The sequence below is a fragment of the Antedon bifida genome, chromosome 7, assembly GCF_963402885.1.
Source record: "Antedon bifida chromosome 7, ecAntBifi1.1, whole genome shotgun sequence".
NCBI classification, from domain to species: Eukaryota; Metazoa; Echinodermata; class Crinoidea; order Comatulida; family Antedonidae; genus Antedon; species Antedon bifida.
In genome coordinates this window covers 5201296-5220687 of record NC_136232.1, presented here as the reverse complement: position 1 = coordinate 5220687, position 19392 = coordinate 5201296, and the positions used below count along the sequence as shown (strand labels likewise).

At 33.5% G+C, this 19392-nt stretch overlaps 2 protein-coding genes and 5 non-coding genes across 7 annotated transcripts; 2 read left to right on the top strand and 5 right to left on the bottom strand.

Annotated features, from left to right (window-relative positions):
* The first annotated feature begins 161 nt into the window (after window positions 1–161).
* LOC144847354 (dehydrogenase/reductase SDR family member 6-like) lies at window positions 162–19120 on the top strand. Its single transcript, XM_078703652.1, has 9 exons — window positions 162–173; window positions 14592–14737; window positions 15031–15109; window positions 15561–15657; window positions 15800–15908; window positions 16062–16122; window positions 16823–16995; window positions 17547–17639; window positions 18336–19120. Exons 2-9 carry the CDS (start codon window positions 14666–14668, stop codon window positions 18387–18389), a joined length of 738 nt encoding a protein of 245 aa, XP_078559778.1. The 5' UTR covers window positions 162–173; window positions 14592–14665; the 3' UTR covers window positions 18390–19120.
* Window positions 1584–7989, bottom strand: LOC144847356 (large ribosomal subunit protein uL13-like). Its single transcript, XM_078703654.1, has 8 exons — window positions 7909–7989; window positions 6976–7048; window positions 4607–4672; window positions 4258–4359; window positions 3642–3787; window positions 3124–3246; window positions 2433–2547; window positions 1584–1760 (listed from the first exon to the last, which is right to left on the bottom strand). The coding sequence occupies exons 1-7, from the start codon at window positions 7924–7926 to the stop codon at window positions 2464–2466; spliced, it is 612 nt and encodes a 203-aa protein (XP_078559780.1). The 5' UTR covers window positions 7927–7989; the 3' UTR covers window positions 1584–1760; window positions 2433–2463.
* On the bottom strand, window positions 2276–2355 carry LOC144849267 (small nucleolar RNA Z195/SNORD33/SNORD32 family). Its single transcript, XR_013613964.1, has one exon. It is a non-coding gene; the product is annotated as a small nucleolar RNA Z195/SNORD33/SNORD32 family (small nucleolar RNA).
* LOC144849271 (small nucleolar RNA SNORD34) lies at window positions 4474–4541 on the bottom strand. Its single transcript, XR_013613968.1, has one exon. It is a non-coding gene; the product is annotated as a small nucleolar RNA SNORD34 (small nucleolar RNA).
* Window positions 6853–6928, bottom strand: LOC144849268 (small nucleolar RNA Z195/SNORD33/SNORD32 family). The gene has a single exon (XR_013613965.1). It is a non-coding gene; the product is annotated as a small nucleolar RNA Z195/SNORD33/SNORD32 family (small nucleolar RNA).
* On the bottom strand, window positions 7135–7204 carry LOC144849273 (small nucleolar RNA SNORD34). Its single transcript, XR_013613969.1, has one exon. It is a non-coding gene; the product is annotated as a small nucleolar RNA SNORD34 (small nucleolar RNA).
* On the top strand, window positions 8170–8241 carry Trnaw-cca (transfer RNA tryptophan (anticodon CCA)). Its single transcript has one exon. It is a non-coding gene; the product is annotated as a tRNA-Trp (tRNA).
* Window positions 19121–19392: the final 272 nt, after the last annotated feature.

The following is a 19392-nucleotide window of genomic DNA, read 5'->3' as shown; positions in this document are numbered from 1 at the left end:
GCAGCCAGCCTAAAAGACCAGCACACCAGGAGACGATCTCTACTCTTTTCGAATCGTGTACAAACTTCTTTTTACATCCCATCTGAAGGACGAGGTAATGAGAGTATAGTGTGTACAGTATGACTAATCAGCATGGTACAGATACTCAGACCCATGCTAGTCCAAAAATATCATTCTCCGGTATATACACCACCCGACGCAAGTTTCAGATGGTCTCCCATCCAAAACGCAACCAGGCCCAACGTTGCTTAACTTTGGTGATCTAACGAGAACCGATCTTCTAATGCAGTAAGACCTTAATGGGTTTCTATTCTTCTATTCGTTTAAGATATCTGTAATCATAGTAGTTGAACTGTATCTTTCATTACGTAAATAAAAATGTTAAATCAATAATGAACTGAACACAAAGGCTTTGAAACAACCGAAAACACATTTATCACTTCACCAAAATCAATAAACCATCAGCTTTCATATCCTCCAGTTATGTAAACGCTACATACACTTAATGCTCTGTCTCTAAACTCTGTGATCTCGAACGTTGAAAAAGACAGGTTAATTTTCTAAAAATCATAAACATCTGTTGTGTATTTTAGAAATCAATTTTCACTTCCTTTTTGTTTCAAGGTAGGAAGTTTGAGGATAAGCATTCTATCATTGTGACAATGAATTCTACACACGAACAATTTTTGTGAGACAAAAATTAGGGAAATGATAATCAACAAAATTGATATGTATAGAAAAGAATCTCGTCATAACGGATGTTAAAGTGCAAAGATGTATCGAATATTCAGGTGTTGCTGTATTCAGCCAATTAGCACGTTATACTGCATTGTGAAATCGATTTTCACAATCTCCTTTATAGGAAATATTCTACATCAGATGTACAGTATTGTACTTTTAATCTAATAAATAAAACTTCCAAACTAAAATCAACAAAACTAGTTACCGAGTAGAACACCTATTAATTGGACACCTTTAGAACCCATCAAAAGGCCTCGGATAAGGCCTAGGAAGGTGTCCCCTCAATAAAATAGAAATGTACCCTATATTCAAAGGAGATATTAATAACCCGTAATAAGTGTTGACCTTAAAGATAAACAAAAACATAAAAAATGAAGATTTATTAAATCAGATTATGAATCACTTCTGTAGAAAAAAACCTGAAAAAAATGCTTATAAAATGACAAAATAAATGGTTAAATTCAACCAAAAACTCATTGGCTGGCAGCCAATTTGATCATTTTTTGCTTTAAATTACAGTTTTTTCTGGTAAATACATTTTTTTTTCCGATCCAATTTTTGGTGAAAGTGGATAACTATTATGTTACATTAAAATGGCATATTCAACAAAAATTTTAAGAATTATTTTTTCAGGGGGACAATACATCTTTAATGTTAAAATATATCTTTGCCCCATGGGAACATGTTCCCTCAATATAGTGGTGTACCATAGGAGGGGTTCTACTGCAGATATGCATATTTTGCCAAGCTTTTTCAGTTTTGAAAAAGTTACTATATACGGTATATAAAAGTATTTTTTTCAAATTCAACACATTATACGAAAAATAAAACCATAACACATATTTTAACCTGCAGTAAGGTTTATTATACAAAGATGTTGACATTTTAATTGCTTTGTTTTTTGTGTCCTTTGAGCATGTTATTCTAGACAAGATGATCCACAATCCAGAAATATATTGTCTATTCTTCATTAATATTAAAACTTTGCATCTGTAACCATACAGCTTGTTGACAATTCTCTGCAAGAAATATTCAACTGAATTAGCGTTTATTAACTTTTAAAGGTCATGTACATTAATAGAAATTAGAATACATTCATAATTTACAGCATTATTCCAGTTCCAGTGGTAGCTACATTGTACATATTTAATTAGTTAATAATAATATTTATAAAGCTCCTAATGTTGTGAAACGCTGTACATATTATTACTCTATTCATTTTTTTTTATCAAACAAGTATGGAAACATACTCTGGGCCCATAACGTGAAGTTGTGTCTTGACCTTACCAGGTACCCATTTGTACACCTGGGTGGAGTAAGGTCTTTCTATATATAACTCATGTAACATTTGGAACATGATGGGTTATAATATCTCATAAACCTAAGGTCAACTACTGTAATGGTTTTGAAAGAAAAAAAAAATGAACATGAAATGGAACTTGACAAAAGTGTTTTCAAGGCATTTAGGCTAAAATACTAAATTTAATAATGAAATCTGCGATATTCACAAATTGTATAAGATGAACATTGGCATTTAGTCTCAGATGGTAGTGCATGTAAAGGTTTTCTCTCATCTATGAATGATCAGAGAATACGGTCATCATCACAGACAAATTTAAATAGCAAATACCAATGAAAACAAGTGTCATTTATAGAATGTTTGAAATTAAATTAGGAAATTTAACAAGTACCTGCAGATTTTATAAAGTTTCTTTTTAAATATTAACGGTAGCCGCAAGATTCAATGAATTTCTGTTGTTCTGAGATCTGGGGCATCACATTTTCAGCAGCTTGTTTTCGGATGCTCTGAAAGATTAAAATACAAGAATTGTATGATATATTGAGATATTATTTCCAACACTCATTATGTAAGGTCTTAACCTTTGTACATATAATATGCACACGTTCAGTGTATTGAATAATAGTATAATGGGTCATATAACATTTTGCTCATTTGCATTTTGTCTCAGATGGTAGTGCATGTAAATTGTTTTCTCTCATTTATTGATGATCAGAGAGTTACATATCATCACAGACGCAAACAAAAAGTTATTAAAAGATCTACTGAAATGTTGCGGTTTTGGGCACCCAGTTTCTTTCTTTCTATTTACCCAAAAATAGGTTATAAACAGGAATAAAACATATATCATGTGAAGAGCTAAAAAAATAGTTCAGCCCGTAAATATTGAAAAAGACATAGTTAAATAAATTCACTACTAAAATATGATCATTACTACTAAAATATAGACTGGATTGCATTGTCAAAGGCTCAAAAAGTTGCTTGAAAAAAAACACCTATTCTTCAATGATATAAACATCAGTGGTATAGTATAGAGTATACCCAATACTAAATCTGAATATCAAATTTCAATGTCAACACACCTGCAACTTCTTTTTCCTCTCATACCGGATTTGCGACCTCGCTTTACGTTTTGTCTCCAACGTTTCTACAACATCCTTGTACTTCCATCCAACTTCGTGGCCGAGACGTCCGAGATCACAAAACTAAAAGCCATCAAATACAAAATCTTTACGAAACTGCATTAAGATAACAATACCATATTTGCACATTTGAACAAGGTACATAGAAATTCACATTCTAGGGAATTTAATTTTTAAATAAAAATGTATTGATGAGTGGATCCCTAAAAAGCTAATAATTATGTTGAATGGGAAAACATGTCTCAGTAGTTTAATTTTAGAATCACATATGTTTCATTCCGCTGAATAAGCCATCATCGACATGTTGATACTGTACAAAAACTCTATTAATGTTGATATGTTGAAAGTAGATCCCTTGAAATTATTCATGATCACCTTGCTCAAACTACGTTCATAAACCTTAATATATACTGTAATACTTAGTACTCTAGGCTTGGAAGTACAACTGTCATACTAACCTTTCTGTTGGGCTTAAGTTTGAGTACTTTAAGAGCGGCAGGTATAACCATTCTCTTTTTCTTGTCGTATGGAGGTGGAATGCCTTCAAACACCTTCAGTTTCTCTAAAGCTTCCTTTCCACGGGCTAGCTTGTGTGGGAGCATACCTGATATGAAATAAGCATTCAATTAATGAACAATCACAAAATAGTGAATGATTAAACAATGCTGTATGGGAGAATTAACCGATATACATCCCTACAGTTTTTAATTGGAACAGGCAAGTACTATTGCACATGGTCCATACACTAAACATGTGAAAAGAAATCTCATGGACAGTCACATATTTTATATTTGTTAATTACAGGGTAGTACTAGACCACATCATGTTTTTTTTCCCAAAATAAAATGTGTTTGTCTAGCAGCGTCAATGCTATCACATAGAACTGCGGAACATTGAAGGCGCAAAGGGCACTTGCTACACCAGGATTTAACTCTTATGTCCATGGCAATACACACACATCTCAGATTTCAAATGTCAAAAACTGTCATAGAATATCCAGAAAAAAAGAATTCATCATTGATGTGGTTTTCTATAAATGTCATTGGTAAAAATCGTTAAAAGTATTAACTTTACCTCGGACTACTCTCCAGAACATCTTGCTTGGTGCTCTAAGATGGTACGGGCCACGGGAAGGCTTCGTGTTACATCGTTTACGCAGAAAATCAAGATACTTCACTATCGAAAATTAATAATACATACACATTACTAACTTTCGGCTTTTAAGAACATTAGTCAAGAACTGATAACTATTAACTATAAATTTCAATCAAAATCATTTTTATGATATGTAAATGTCTCAGAAATTGAATGTTTTTTTCATTAAATCAAACAATGTAGGTAAAACATCATAGACATATTACTAAACGTTTATGTTTCTTTTTGTCAGAAAAGAGAGAATTTAAAGCAGTTTGTAATTACTTACATTTGTTTCTGTAGAAACTTCCAGAAATGTTAATACCTTCACATCTTACCACGACGATCCTTTGACCTATGAAAAATAGTGAAATAAGAACATGATATAGATTTACTACTTGATGGGAATGTTATTTATTTATCCGGGTAAGTTGGTGATCTACCCAGCAAACTTAGCGATAATTAGTCCATGAAGACATTTTTAGAGGAACTGATCTTGTAACTGGCCCATCGTAAACTGCATGATGTGGCTAATTATGGTAATTTGTCGGACTTAGTTAAATTGGGTTCGGTGTGGTTCATCATTGGGTTCGGTGTGGTTCATCATTGGGGTTCGGTGTGGTTCATCATTGGGGTTCGGTGTGGTTTAAATCATGGGGGTTCGGTGTGGTTTAAATCATGGGGGCTACGCTCGCGCTAAGGTCAAATTTTCGTTCGCCAAAATGGCGAAAGGTTTTGAAAAACATTAGCCAAATTGAAAATCCTTTAGCCAAATTTAAAAAAACATAAAAATTCGCAAAAATGTTAATTAAATAAATAATGCATGTATTTGTTTGTTATTTTACTTCTTTTACATTTATATATTATTATTATTAGGTATCCCAATGAAGCTGATTTTCGTTACCGCGATTTTAACACGTTCGTGAAATTTCAAAAAGTGACGTGTCTTTGAAGTTAAAAATATACTATTTCTTATGTACCTATGAGAATAAAAATTATATGCCTGGAAAGATCTTGTTTAAGGGATTATTTTTATATATTTTTAATCTATGTTTATTAAATATTTTAATAGAAAACGCGAGTTAAAAATGAGGTACAAAAGCCGGCGAGCCGAAATCCGCGCGCTAAAAATAACTTTGGAAAACACCTACCCATTTTCGCACCCGATCGCACGAGGTCCATAATAGGTGGTGGAGTAATTTTTGTTGCATGTTATCAGGCTTTAAATACTCTTTATTTTGATACGTAAATCGGTTATTATTATTATGTACATCCGCCTCATATGTCAATTTTAACGATAAAAATTGAATTTTTGAGTCTTTCTCATTATCAAAATCTGGCTAATTTAGTATTGAATTAAAGCTAATTTATATTTCTGTTTGATAAACCACATCGTTTTATTTGACTTTGCGTGGACCTCGTGCGAAGAAGCCAACAAGACCAACCACTGAAAAAAATAATCCCTACCATAAATATCAGTGTTTACCATTTTCCTTACGGGGGATTTAGTTCTCCGCTTATTACTAAATTACTGTCGCCCAGGCAATGTGCATGGTATGCATGTATTAGCGCGTTAATTAATGATTGGATAACCCCCGCAGTGGACTGTTCCATTTTCTGAACTAGTCTTCGCCGCACACGAGGCATGTCGAAAAATGTCGCCTCTCATCATGGAATATTTGCTTCGAAACGTCAATTTTATTTACCGATTTATTAAATATTTAATAAGTGGAATATTTATCAATCTATTATATAAAACAAGTACGTTAGGAACAAATGTACCGCAGAAATTTAAGAAGCTTTGAATTTGCTATGCAGCGGCCGTAACCCATTCTATGTAGGCGGCCGAAACGCGGTTTGGCCAGGGTTGCCGTTGTAGTATACGCTGTTTCTTAGCTATTCAATTTAAAGCGCAACTTTCGGTTAGAATAATCGAAAGGGAAATAAAATTAAACATGTTAACATTATACTATTGAGGTAATTACTTTGTTAAATTTAAAATTCCCTATTTTAAATAACAGAACAGCCTCGTTTACGGAAGTATTCGTCCACATGTTTCTGTTTATATTTTCTTCTCGAAGTTCATTTTCTACGTCGAAGAATAGGGACTTCCCCTTTTATTCGCTCATCATCACGTCGACGACGGCCGGCCACGAACCAATCACATTAACTGTGTGTCATTAAAACGTCATCGAGGCACGCTCTGCGCATGTTTAAACAGAACTAAAAAAATGAACACGGCGATCGTGACATCGTCACATAAAATGCTGTGGTGGTAAAAAGTGTACCCGAGTCAAAAAGTACCGAAGTGTGGCGAATTCTCGCTCCCATAAGAAGTCACGCCGACCAGGCTAGGCCTAGGCTTGGAAATGTATTTTCGCCTATTTGGCGAACGAGGCAATAATTATTTTCGCCAAATGGAGACTCCAGTCGCCATTGGCGAATTGGCGAGCGGTTAGCGCGAGCGTAGGGGGGTTCGGTGTGGTTAATCATGGGGGTTCGGTGCTACACTGGCAAAAATGTTTGACAATTTTTTTTTTCTCAGATGGTAGTGCATGTAAAGGGTTTTTCTTCAAAACTGATTCAGCAGTTATCCATCATCACCGAAAAATTATTTGTTTAGAAACAAATTTCTTGAAGGAAATCATTTTATCATACCTTGAAGAATGTTTTTGGCAACGATGGTAGCCAGGCGACCCAGAAGGTGCCCTCTACCATCAATAATGATCACCTGCAAGAAAAAAAGTGTTAAATGATAAACGTTGAAATTAGGCCTACACAGAGTAAGGACAAAAATGTTACTGTGTGGTAACGTGGTGATGTCTCAGGAAAATGTATTTTGTGATCATTAAATATCATACAATGTAGGTAAAGCATCATTGACATACCACAAATTACAATCGGCCTACTGAAATAAGAAAAAATATAGGCTACTCTAGGATAGGATAATAATACACCTCGATCCGAAGGAGCAATTTCAAATTGGCAAATCATTCAAATTGTGCACAACATACAGTATACACCAATGGTTCCTAGGCCTACAGAGACAGAGTACTTCATTCAAGGCTAGTAAAAAAAAATACTACTAGGGCCTAGTTTAATCCGGCTTATCTGTGAAACTAAAATTAAAAATTTTAAAAAGGGGCTTTCTATTTTCTAGGCCTAGATTTACTTTTTTAATTTATAACTTTCTTTATATAAAAAAGCAAAATTTTAGCAGAATTTAATAAAAAAATAAATAAATCCAAAAGCACAACATACAATCAATCACATTTCAATGGACTTTCGTTAGCTAGGCTTAGAGTTAGGTCAAAGGCAGGTTTAGTTTCGGCCATGCCACACACTCTGAGCAAAGCAGCCACACATGCTTTTCTCTGGCCGGTTTGTCTCGAGTCACACTCCCGACAACTCGAGTGAATAAGCCTGTGCATTTTCTGTAATATTTTTAGTCATCTGTACAAGTTTGGTAAATATTTACAACACTACCTAACGTAAAAATATATTTAGCATGCAGTGACTTCATATTTTATTGTTAAAGAACATAACTTATGATGAATAAGCCAGTAAAACAATCACAGTTTTTAACCATACCTTCTCAAAGCTCGACATGGCACGGAAAAGACCACGTGACCGTGATTCTTCAATGACGAAGTGTATTGTGGGTAGATTTTATTTTGTTTTTATTTATTCTATAAAAAAATGTATAAAAACACAGAAAATCAACAGTTTCAATTATTCCAATCAATCTTTATAATTAAATATCTATTCAATAATACAAAATACCGAATTCAAAACACATGAATCTTATCTAAGTAGAATAAGTAGTATATTTACAACGACTTTCCTAACAATGACTCCGTGGCGCAACGGTAGCGCGTCTGACTCCAGATCAGAAGGTTGCGTGTTCAAATCACGTCGGGGTCATGTAAATTTTTTAGGGTAATTTTACTTTGCAATTTTTTACGTTTAATTTTTTTGTTGTTGTAAATTAAGTATTATTATTCTTTTTAATTTCCCTTTCACAATTTCTAATTGATGGAATTATCTATGACAGTCCGTTTTAAAAGGCTTCTGACAACGATAATTATTTAATAATTTTATGATAAAAACTTTTAATCTGTATGTATTATACATAACCTAGCTTTTAATGTATATTTGTGTATTTTGTTGTAATCTTCTGAATTTGTATAGTATATCTTTTTTTTTATATTTCATGCCAGTTTCAAATGTATTTCCATTTATATTAGTTACTATTATATGGACAATAAAATCAGTATCAGTATAATTTACTCCTGCTGCCCCATTGTGTACAAAATGGCTCAGATCCATATTTACATTTAATTAATTAAGATTAATTTAACCATTTTTTGAGTTAGTACATACTTCGGATACTTTAAAATCACTATCCAATAAAGTTAGAATGCAGTACGTAGACGATGTTTAAATTTAATTTAATTCCATGTTGAGGCTAACAGAAACACGGTCCATCGATGTTACTACAGTAGGCTACTAATTAATGTTGTACAACATTGACCCCGATGAGATATTATTATTAGTCATCTCATGACAGTAATAATAATAATTAGAAGTATTATTCCATGGTCATCTCTATTAATCCCAACGGAGAGTACTAAACATACTGGTTTCTGACAACCAGTTTAAGTTAATTATCTTTGTTGGGGGCCAAGTAAAATTAAAACAATCGATTTTTAGCTTAACCATTATCGTGTTATGATGCGAAAAGTATTTAAAATGACAACAATAATTACTGCTGTTTTTTTAACCGGATAGGATCGGAATATGTGGGTGAGAATCACTGTCAGAAGACAAAAACAGACAATCGATTTCCTCAACAAACATCATCGGCGCTTATGATGAAAAATGTTAAAAGGACTGAGTTGCATATAAACTAAACCAGAGGAGGTTTCCTCGTTTCCTCGACCTTACCTCACAAGTAGGCCTATCAGGCAATAATGCCACTGGGCAGCAGGGGAATAGAATAATCTTTAGGCCTAGGCCTACATCGATACGGAAAGTTAAAAGAACATTTTATTATATTAGTTTACAATGTCTCACAAAAGGAAAACAAAGATAGCAATGGACGAAGAAACGTCTGTTTCCTCGCCTTCATCGCACAAAATCAATCTGGCTGCATACAGTACCTTAGGCCTATATCGATACGAACGTATTTTAAAAAATATACAGAATTATTCAATACGGTAATCAACCATTTGAGACTGAAGCTCTGTCTACACTATCATACTTTGACAAAACAAGTGTTATGTGCGTGCCCAAATATGGTAGTGATATGACGTCATCATGTACATTTATTTTTTGTCACATAAATTTATAGTGTAGACAGAGCTTTAAGTACAAAGGAATGTATCACTTCAAAAGACATAGGCCCTACTCATAAAAACAAAAAGAAACGAAGGGTACTTCAGAATGGTCAATGCACTCGAAATACATGTTGGCATATGTCATTGTCACATTAAGTCACCATGGGCGACGAGTCAAGTAAGACTTTTATCGTAACTTTTGTTCCTAATTATATAGATAGGCCTACCGTTGTTTTTCAGTATAATTAAATAAAGCTCTGTCTACACTATCAAACTAGTTTTACAACAAAAAATGTGATGGTAGTGGTATGAAATCATCATGTCCATATATGGGCACATCACTTTTTTTTTATCACATAAAGTTTGATATTGTTTAGACAGAGCTCAATCTAATTTATATAAATTAACTCTGAACAAATATACTTGAAAGAGATTTCAATATCACATTGTAGATTTAAGAGTATTATATAGCCCACTACACATTTACCTTGTACTTTAATTAGATTTAAGATTAATTATTAACCAAGACAATATCTAAAGATGTATTCATTATGTACAAATGAGTTCACAGCTTCATTACAAATGTGTTTGTGGTTTTAGCCCGCAAATAGAATTGAACTCGACAACGTGTCTGTTCGCACGACATCCGTCTGACCACCACTGACCCACCACACCAGAACCACTATTACCATCACCACCAGCCTCCTTGTTGTTCTATCCTTTACCTGTAACGTCTTTAAATGTTCCTGTGTCATATTTATTTAGACAGCCAACAACATCTAAAGGAATAAACGGCACCCAAAATTAAAATTCGTTACTATTTTTTTAAACATTTAAATTAAAATCATTAAAGCCATAGACCATGTTTGTGGTGCATTTTTAACATTTGAAATAAAAATATTTGATCACTTATTATAATTATAGCATGCGACAAATTTGGTAGTGTTAGAATTTATTATTAATAAAAATGTATTATTAATAATAATAAAATTAAAAACCGTTACAGAATTAAAAACAGAATGGAAGATTTAATAAAAGCAATGTAGATAAATCAAAAATATTTTCATTTCATTATTAGTTATTATTGATAGTATCATCATTGACGAAACAACAATCAAGAATCACTCAACCGTGCCAATGTCAATGGACATAAACCATTGTCTTGGCCTTTTTTGAAAGAGGTTGCAGAATATATATTATCATCATCAGTTTGTTTTGCTACAACTATTAAACGATTTGTGTGTGAACGCGAGTGAAGAATTATAGTTCAAACGATGACAACTGTCGAACAGATAAATGTGTTTTACCGCTCGAGATGCACTGCAGATTTCTCGATTTTTTCTATAATATAGTTCTGTTTCTCATTATACGAGAAGAAATACACGGTAAGATTAACTTTTAAAGAACACACAATAATAATACGTCAATAGCATGTTGTTTTGCATCTTAGTATTAATAAACGTTAATTTATTTCGCAACTCATCTCAGGAAGACAAACAACGGTCAAGTTGGTCAGTGGATGTTATTCTCAAAACCTAAAAGTGTTTTGATCAACCGTTTTTGGCAATATCACATTGGTAGCGGCTACTCACTCTCTCAAGCACAATTTCCAATTATAATTATTAGAGGTAGTAAAACTTTTGTATTATTTGCCGATTTCCTCAAGCTTCAAATTAATTGCATCTTGTCGAGTAATAATGGAACTTTGCTAGCTATAGTTGAGGACCTATTTTGTTGACTAATTTTCTATATTAATGCTTGATATTATTATCTATTTCCAAACGACATACGTTATTAATACCAGGCATACGATGATGATAATAGTACAGATTTACGACTGATGGACCAGCATGGAGCCATCCCAGATGCACGAGGACTTACCAAATCGCCGTCTTTTACGATTTACCGGCTTTGTACCGATTGACCAGAGTGAAGCACGAATAAGTAACCGGCATGCGGACAATGAGCTAGCTTTTTCACTTGAACGTCTTGATCTACAAAGATGCAAACGTGTTTGGGAGATAAAAGAGAAAGAACTTGATGCTTTTCAGCAACTAAAGTGTTTTGAACGTCAAAAAGCTTTGTCGAGGTCTCTAACCAGTGTTGACATTCCTCAGGTTGTGGTTGCTCTCAGAAAGAGAGAAAGAGGTCCGAGACCTGATTATAAAGGAACAGATTCGGTAAGCATATTATTCTGCTCCTTTCCTAAAACTGAGATATGATGTACTAAACAACACATATACTAAACAATTCAGACTTTTGCACGTCCTCCAATAAAGATTGATTGATTCCCTTGTCATCTGCCATTTGGCAGGTCTTTTCCCATGCTTCTCTATTTAGTTTTCTTCTTTTGGTTCAGAATATGTATTTTTCTTTTTTAAACTATCAAGCATACCGTAGCTATCATTTTCCTTCCTCTTCTTGTTTTATCTTCATATTATCTTACTTCATCACAATCTCCTTCTCTATCTCTATGTTCAATCCATTATATTGCTGCTCCGCTATTATTTTAATTATTTGCCTCTCGATCTCCTCCTCTGTCTCAATCAATAGGTCCTCATTTTTTCTGTGTTGAGTATATTGAATTTTAACATTTTCGTCCAGTACTGATACTGGTGCTTCGTCAACATTCTTAATTAACATAATTAGGTCATGGGTTTAAATCCTGGAATTGTCTCGATTTATTTCTGGCACGACCAATAACATTAGGCTTATATCACTTCTGTGTATTACCAGAAAAGAGTAAAATTAGTTGGATGTAATAATTTAAAATAAACAAACACAAAATGCACGTTTTGTTAACCATGTGTACACTGTACTTTTTTATTGTAAAATTGTAAACCAGAATTCACTATTTTTACATAAATCACAACAACAAATCTCTACATCCTACAAAACATTTCCTTTTTGTAATCATAGTTCCGATGCAATAACGTTGTAGACTTTGAAATATACTTATGCTTAAGTAACATCAATGTCTCTTAAATCCTACTCATACAATAAGAATCGTAAGACTAGAAAAAAAAACATTGCTATAAATGTCAAAGGATATCGATGTAAATGACGCTTTTCGACATTTGTGACTACTACAAAACACTAAACATTTGCCTTCGATACAAGAATCCCTGTCGTATGATACTTATAGATTTTTTAACAACGATATCGGTTTCCGATTTTAGTTATTATCTTCTTCGTATTATTCTTATCTTGTTACTTTGGGAAATGATTAATTACAGGATACAAATACAACGGTGGACTTACCGGCAGGTGTTCCGATCTGTACCGAGGTATTTACTTCTCTATTAATTCATATTTTAATAAAGGAGATTTTAATGTCCTTCAATGACGTCATGTTTATTCCAGGGGGATACACGATTTTAGGAATTAGCACAAACCAGTGCAGACATTGAGGAACCGCCACCGTCCCTATAGACAATGAACATATGGGGTGGGGGGGGGGGGGGAGGAGTTGTGGTTACGGTTCACGAGTTCTTTATACATATCTATCGCCAATGATAATTACAGAAATTTGAGATACTTCAGCCAATTATAAATATAAGATACTAATAGTGCAACATCTGACATATTTACCAGACTCTCCGACAAGAACAGATTTTATTTGTGTTTTGTATTGTTTTTTTAATACAGGAAGATGATAAACAAGAAAGGGCGAATACGGTTCCACCTAGACGAAAAATGTACTCTAACCATATTGGTTCAAAAACATCTTTGCTAAGTGAAAAGACTTCTTCCACTTCAAGATCGCGAAGTGTCATTCCTTTTTACTCTCAAGTTGATAAAATCTCCAAAGTCGATCGTGTAGAAAATATCGGTAATGTGTTTTTCCGTAGACATTCTTCTTTACCAAACAAACTGGATACATCAAAGGAAATGCAGATGCGAGAATCAGACAATCATGTGTATAATAAATTGCCACAGTATAATTTACCTGCAGAGAAACATAACAGCGAGAATAAACTCATCGACTACCGAAACCTCAATCGATTTAAAGCACCCATAAATCAAAAGGAACGAATATCTTGGCTTAAAGCTTCAGTTAAAGTTGATAGCGATTCAGTCTCGGATCAGGATGAGCAGTGTGCTGCTGCTGACTTTATAAATCCTACGACGAGATCGTCAAGCTTCCGACATCTTCGTAAACGTCCTAAGATCGGAAGGGTGCGCTCAAAAAAGGAGTTGATCTCTCTTACACACTTTGATAACATTCTCGCAGTAACTGAGGTAGAAAAGAAAGACAAGAGGGATAAAGAAAAACGGGAAATACAGCGAATGAGAGATGATCGATTAAGTGATAGATTACAAACATTTTATGACAAAGTTGATGATCTAGAATTAAAACACTCTTATGAATATTGTGAAGCTGATAATCTTAGTTCAAAATCATTTATCTTTTATAAGCATAAGTAAAAATTATATAAGACACTATGTATAATTATGAAGATGGAGTATATAGTAAAAAGTCCGTATTGTCATCTATTTCGAAATTAACCACAGAAATTAAACTTAACTTATTGTATTTTCGCCATTCTCTCTTCCGCATTAATGTAGCAGTGCTTACGGCATATTTATATTATTATTATTATTACACTATATTGTATAAACATTAATAAACGTATCACCAGGCTAAACATTAGTATGAAGTTTATTTATAGGCCTATTAAAGGATCCACGACTGTAGTGGCGAAACGCAAAATAACGCAAGTGGTTTGACTATTATATTTAATTGCGCGACATTTCATCCGATAATCCGGTCGTTCCTTGTGATTGGTCAAATGTCCAGTGTTGTGGCCTAGTAGGAAACCGGCAAGCTTAAAATCTCCAATAATAAATTATCATCATAATGATTGTTGTATGTGCGACGCATGCGTAGTTATTCGACCCAGTTTCTCTCCGTCTCGTCACATGGAACAAAAAAAGCTAATCTCAACTCCTATATTTATAATACACAGGGCCTAAGTCGGGGCCTAAAAAGTAGTCACTGAAGAAATATGGGTCGACTTGATGGTAAGATAGTGGTTGCCACGGCAGCTGCTCAAGGTATTGGCCGTGCAGCAGTTAAGGTGAGAATACTTTGGTATCCCAAAACTTATTTTCGTGCTAGGCTCTTCTGTAGTAAGTAGTAGGCTAAGTTTGTTGTTCATGCTCGCCTCATGATGATATACGATGAGCCTGCTTTGTTTGCTGATGGGTCATTTCGGTCACCTGGTAGGGAACGTCAATGTATGGCGCGCAATAAGTGTCAAAATGTTTTCCCTTGATAAGCTTAAATAATTAATATATATAAATACAGTATACATATTTGTGAGAGATACACTACAATTAAAAGTAATGATCTTGCATGTTTATTTTGAAGGCTTTTGTAGAGGAAGGTGCCACTGTATATGCAACAGATGTAAATTTAGAAAAACTAAATGAACTTAAAGAAATTAAAGGTACATATCATTTATCTATGAATTTTCTTAAAATGCCAAACTAACCGATTTTTATTTTGCAATTTAGCATATTTATTTATAAGCATAGGTATTCAGTGGTGCTTACTGCACAAGGACATACACAAAATTAGTTAGAACCTGTGTTTATATTCTTGCACCTGTTAATTTCAGTTTGACTTTACATACACCAAGGCAATCTAACAACAGGACACTGAGCTTGCCTTGTCTAGATAGGAACTCATAACAGTCCTTTGATCTTATGTCTGGCTGCGAAAAATACAATACCAACAGTACTGTACTATGTACATCCACTGCACCGGTGTCTATTAAGTGGCGTGGAACTGATTGAGTAGTAGCCACAGATAAACCCTTTGATCTCCAAAGCTCAGCATCCTGTTGTTATATTGCCTTGCATGTACAGTGAATAGTTTTTGTGCCATTTTATCTTCAGGTATTATAATCAGAAAACTAGATGTTACCAATAATGATGATGTCTCTGCTCTTGCAAAGGAAGTTGACACAGTCCATATACTCTTCAACTGTGCCGGGTAAATATTGAATAATATATACAAAATACTAAATTTACTTGCATGCCATCTCTGTTCTGTGAGAAAAGGGCTTATGAGAAGCTATAGTTTATCATGAATGATATATATATTTATCTTGTTTTTTTCTTCATTTTTTGTGCAGTTGGGTATTTCAAGGAACCTTGTTAGATACGTCAGAGTCAGACTGGGACTTGTCATTTGACATAAATATCAAATCAATGTATCGTATGTGTAAAGCCTTCCTACCAAAGGTGAGTACTTACAATAATGGACAGACACTCATGATAACAGATTAAGAATACCCCCTCTGGCACCCAAAGTGAATGTCAGTGTTTTTCCTATCCTTAATTTATTTTTCCTTGAATTGTTTTCTTTAAACTCAGGGTTATATTTTTCTTTTTCAGATGTTGGCAAATGGTGGTGGAAACATAATTAATATGTCATCTGTGGCCAGTTCAATGAAAGGTACAGTATTATACTATTCTTCTATGATAAGGACTATTAAACCAGGTCCAGTGTACACAAAATGCTTGTTTGCACTTTAAAGAACCTTGTAATCTTTTGAGATGAGTAGGGGGTTACCCTGATGTGCTAGCTCACACACAGCCACTGTGTCGTGGACTGATGAATGCTATTGGCAGCACTGACATAACATTTAGAGGAGAAGCATGTTGTTGAAAAGTGTAACATCTAAGTCCTCATAGCCATGAGCAATGATCGTTTGAATGCTGCTATATAAAAAAATATAAATAAAAAATATTAATATTATTATTGTGTAAAGGCCAATTTACACAGACGAGCAGTAACAGTACACAGTAACGGTAAGCAGAAAAATGCGTACAGTAGCTTGTCCAACGTCGAATCTGTTTCTGAGTGGAAACCACTCGTCTACGCCGCGTTTTGTGAAGATGGTCATAAGGAATAACATAGATTGTATATTTTTATTACCGTTACCACTTGTCTGTGTGAGTTGGCCTTGCTCTTTGATTTGAAAAGGCTACAACAACACTGAATAATGACAGTGAGTGAATAGCATCTGAACAACCAAGCTTGTTTACTTTATAATTCACTACCTGGCTACCTTGGCTGTCTGACTTTATGCACTTTGCTTATTGATTGATTGCATTCAATACCATTTGATAACTTTATCTATTCTATTTGATAGGTGTCCCAAACAGATGTGTGTACTCTACTACTAAGGCTGCTGTGATTGGACTAACAAAGGCAATCGCTGCAGACTATATTAAGCAAGGAATACGCTGCAATTGTATTTGTCCAGGAACTGTTGACACGCCCTCTCTGAGAGACAGGATAAAAGCAGTAGGCGATGAAAAAAAGGTTAACCACTGTGTATATTTACTATATACTGTTGTTAGAATTTATGTTCAAAATACTAACTGTTCTCGCTTAAATTGGTTTGTACTCTACCTTGTGTGTAGCAAATAGTGGATGCATGAATAGATCTGAGATATTATTTCCCCCTGAAAACAAATTTTTTATTTTGTTTTGTTAAATATGCCATTTTAATTTCACATAATACTGGATCGGAAGAAAATGTTTATAAAAAAAAAATAGTCAAATTATCTGTCAGACAATGGGTTTTTAGTTAAATTTAACAGTTTATTTTGATCATTTTATAAGTGAAAACATTGTTTTGTTGTGTTTTTTCTATGGAAGTGATTAATGTCTGGAAGTCTGATTTTATTTATCTTCATTTTTCATTCTTTTTTCTAAATGATATAATTTTATTTCCAAATAATAGAGGGCTCACTCACTATTCTTGTGTACATCTCTGTATTCTTATTGTATTTTTAATAGTCTATTTTCAATATTTGTCAGCTAATTTGCAATATGACTAACTTTATGATATAAAACTCAATTTATTTCAGGGATTAGCTGACTTTATTGCCCGTCAACCCACTGGTGAACTTGGGGCACCAGAGAACATTGCCAGTTTAATAGTATTTATTGCTTCTGATGAGGTAATCTATTATTTTATATTCTTTATTTTAACTCTAATAACATTATCACTAACCAACTATGATATAATAAGCAGTATTTGAACGTATAACAGTGTTACCAAAGTACAGTTTTGTGATCACCAGTGACATGAATTTGTATACTTACTGTACAAATGTATTTTGGTCTTACCCAATCAATCGTGACAGTTCTGAATACTGTACCTTCTGTTGCTTAGCCCTTTCAGATCTTAAATATATCCCATCATGTTGTAACCGCGACTGTTTTAATAATTTTAAAATCATTGTTTTAAAAAAAAAAAAATTATTTATTGGGCCAACTTCTCACAGTACAATACAACTTCTTATTCTTTTTTTTCAAAGTCAACCAAAAAAAAACCAACTTTTTATTAACAATATACATAACATTGTAGAGTGTTCTCAATGCACTGTTTATAAACAGTAAACTGATTAAATGTAAGGTTACCAGACTTCGTAGTAGTAACATATTTATAAATTAACAATTTTTTGCTGAGCACATTATGGATATCCAATGCTATAAAAATCATTATATATTTTCCTTAAGCTCTATCTAAACTATCAAGCTTTATGTGACAAAAAAATATGATGTGCCCAAATATGGGTATATCACTACCATCAAGCTAGTTTGATAGTGTAGACAGAGCTTAAGTACAGTTTTTATCTGTTTTTTTTTTATAGTCAAAACTGATTACTGGCTCTGACATTAAAATAGATGGTGGATGGGCTTTGTAGATTGTTTCGCTGACAGTTGTCACGTTTAATCTATATCTATGAAAATACAGTAGACAGAATGGACATGAAATGTTAAATGTAATTATGATAAACATTTGAAAATTTGATTTTTATAGTTTGATAAATTTTAATTTTGAGCAGTACTACTCATTAAAAATGACAGTATTATTCATAAATTGGATAGAATGAAGTTAATTATTTTTATTTTATGAAATTCTTGGAAAAGTTGAAATATATTTGTAAAATATAGAGGGAAAGGCTGGATAATCTACTCATATAAATAAATTAGACTTCATATTTAATTCTTCATAAATTAAATGTAGAAAATCCATAATTGAATTCTGTATATGTATACGCTATATATACTTTCCAATAAGCATTGGTATAATCACAGTCTTTCATTTTAGCCTTATATCACTTTTTAAAGGTCTACTTAAATACCCGTCAAGCAATAACATTAATTATACATTTTAAAAAGGTCACTTGATGAATTGCTTTTAAATTAAAGGTAACGTTGAAAAGAAATCTTTGTTTTCTGTTAAAAAAAAATTTGGCACCGTTTTATGATACTCAAGTAGATAATGATGATGATATACAACTTGTAGTGGAGCTGTCAACATGCTTGCCTTCCAATCCCAAGGTACGGGGTTCAATTCTGACCTAGTGCCAGGGTTGTAACTCCCTACTCTTCCAACTCCATTCCCTAAGCCTCAAATAAGACTTAGTTTATAAGCATGATAAATTATAAAATAGTTTATCCATCTTGTAATTGGCGAGTTACTTCGCTGTTGGATGCGTATGAAATTTAAAAAAAGGCTCCATCTACACTATCAATCTTTATGTGACAAACAAATGTGATGTGCCCATATTTGAATGGACACGCTGATGTCATATCACTACCATATTTGGGAACATCACACTTTTTTTGATAGTTTGATAGTGTAAAGAGAGCTTTATATATTTAATTTCCTCTACATCTAAAATACTTTTCTAAGCCCACGCT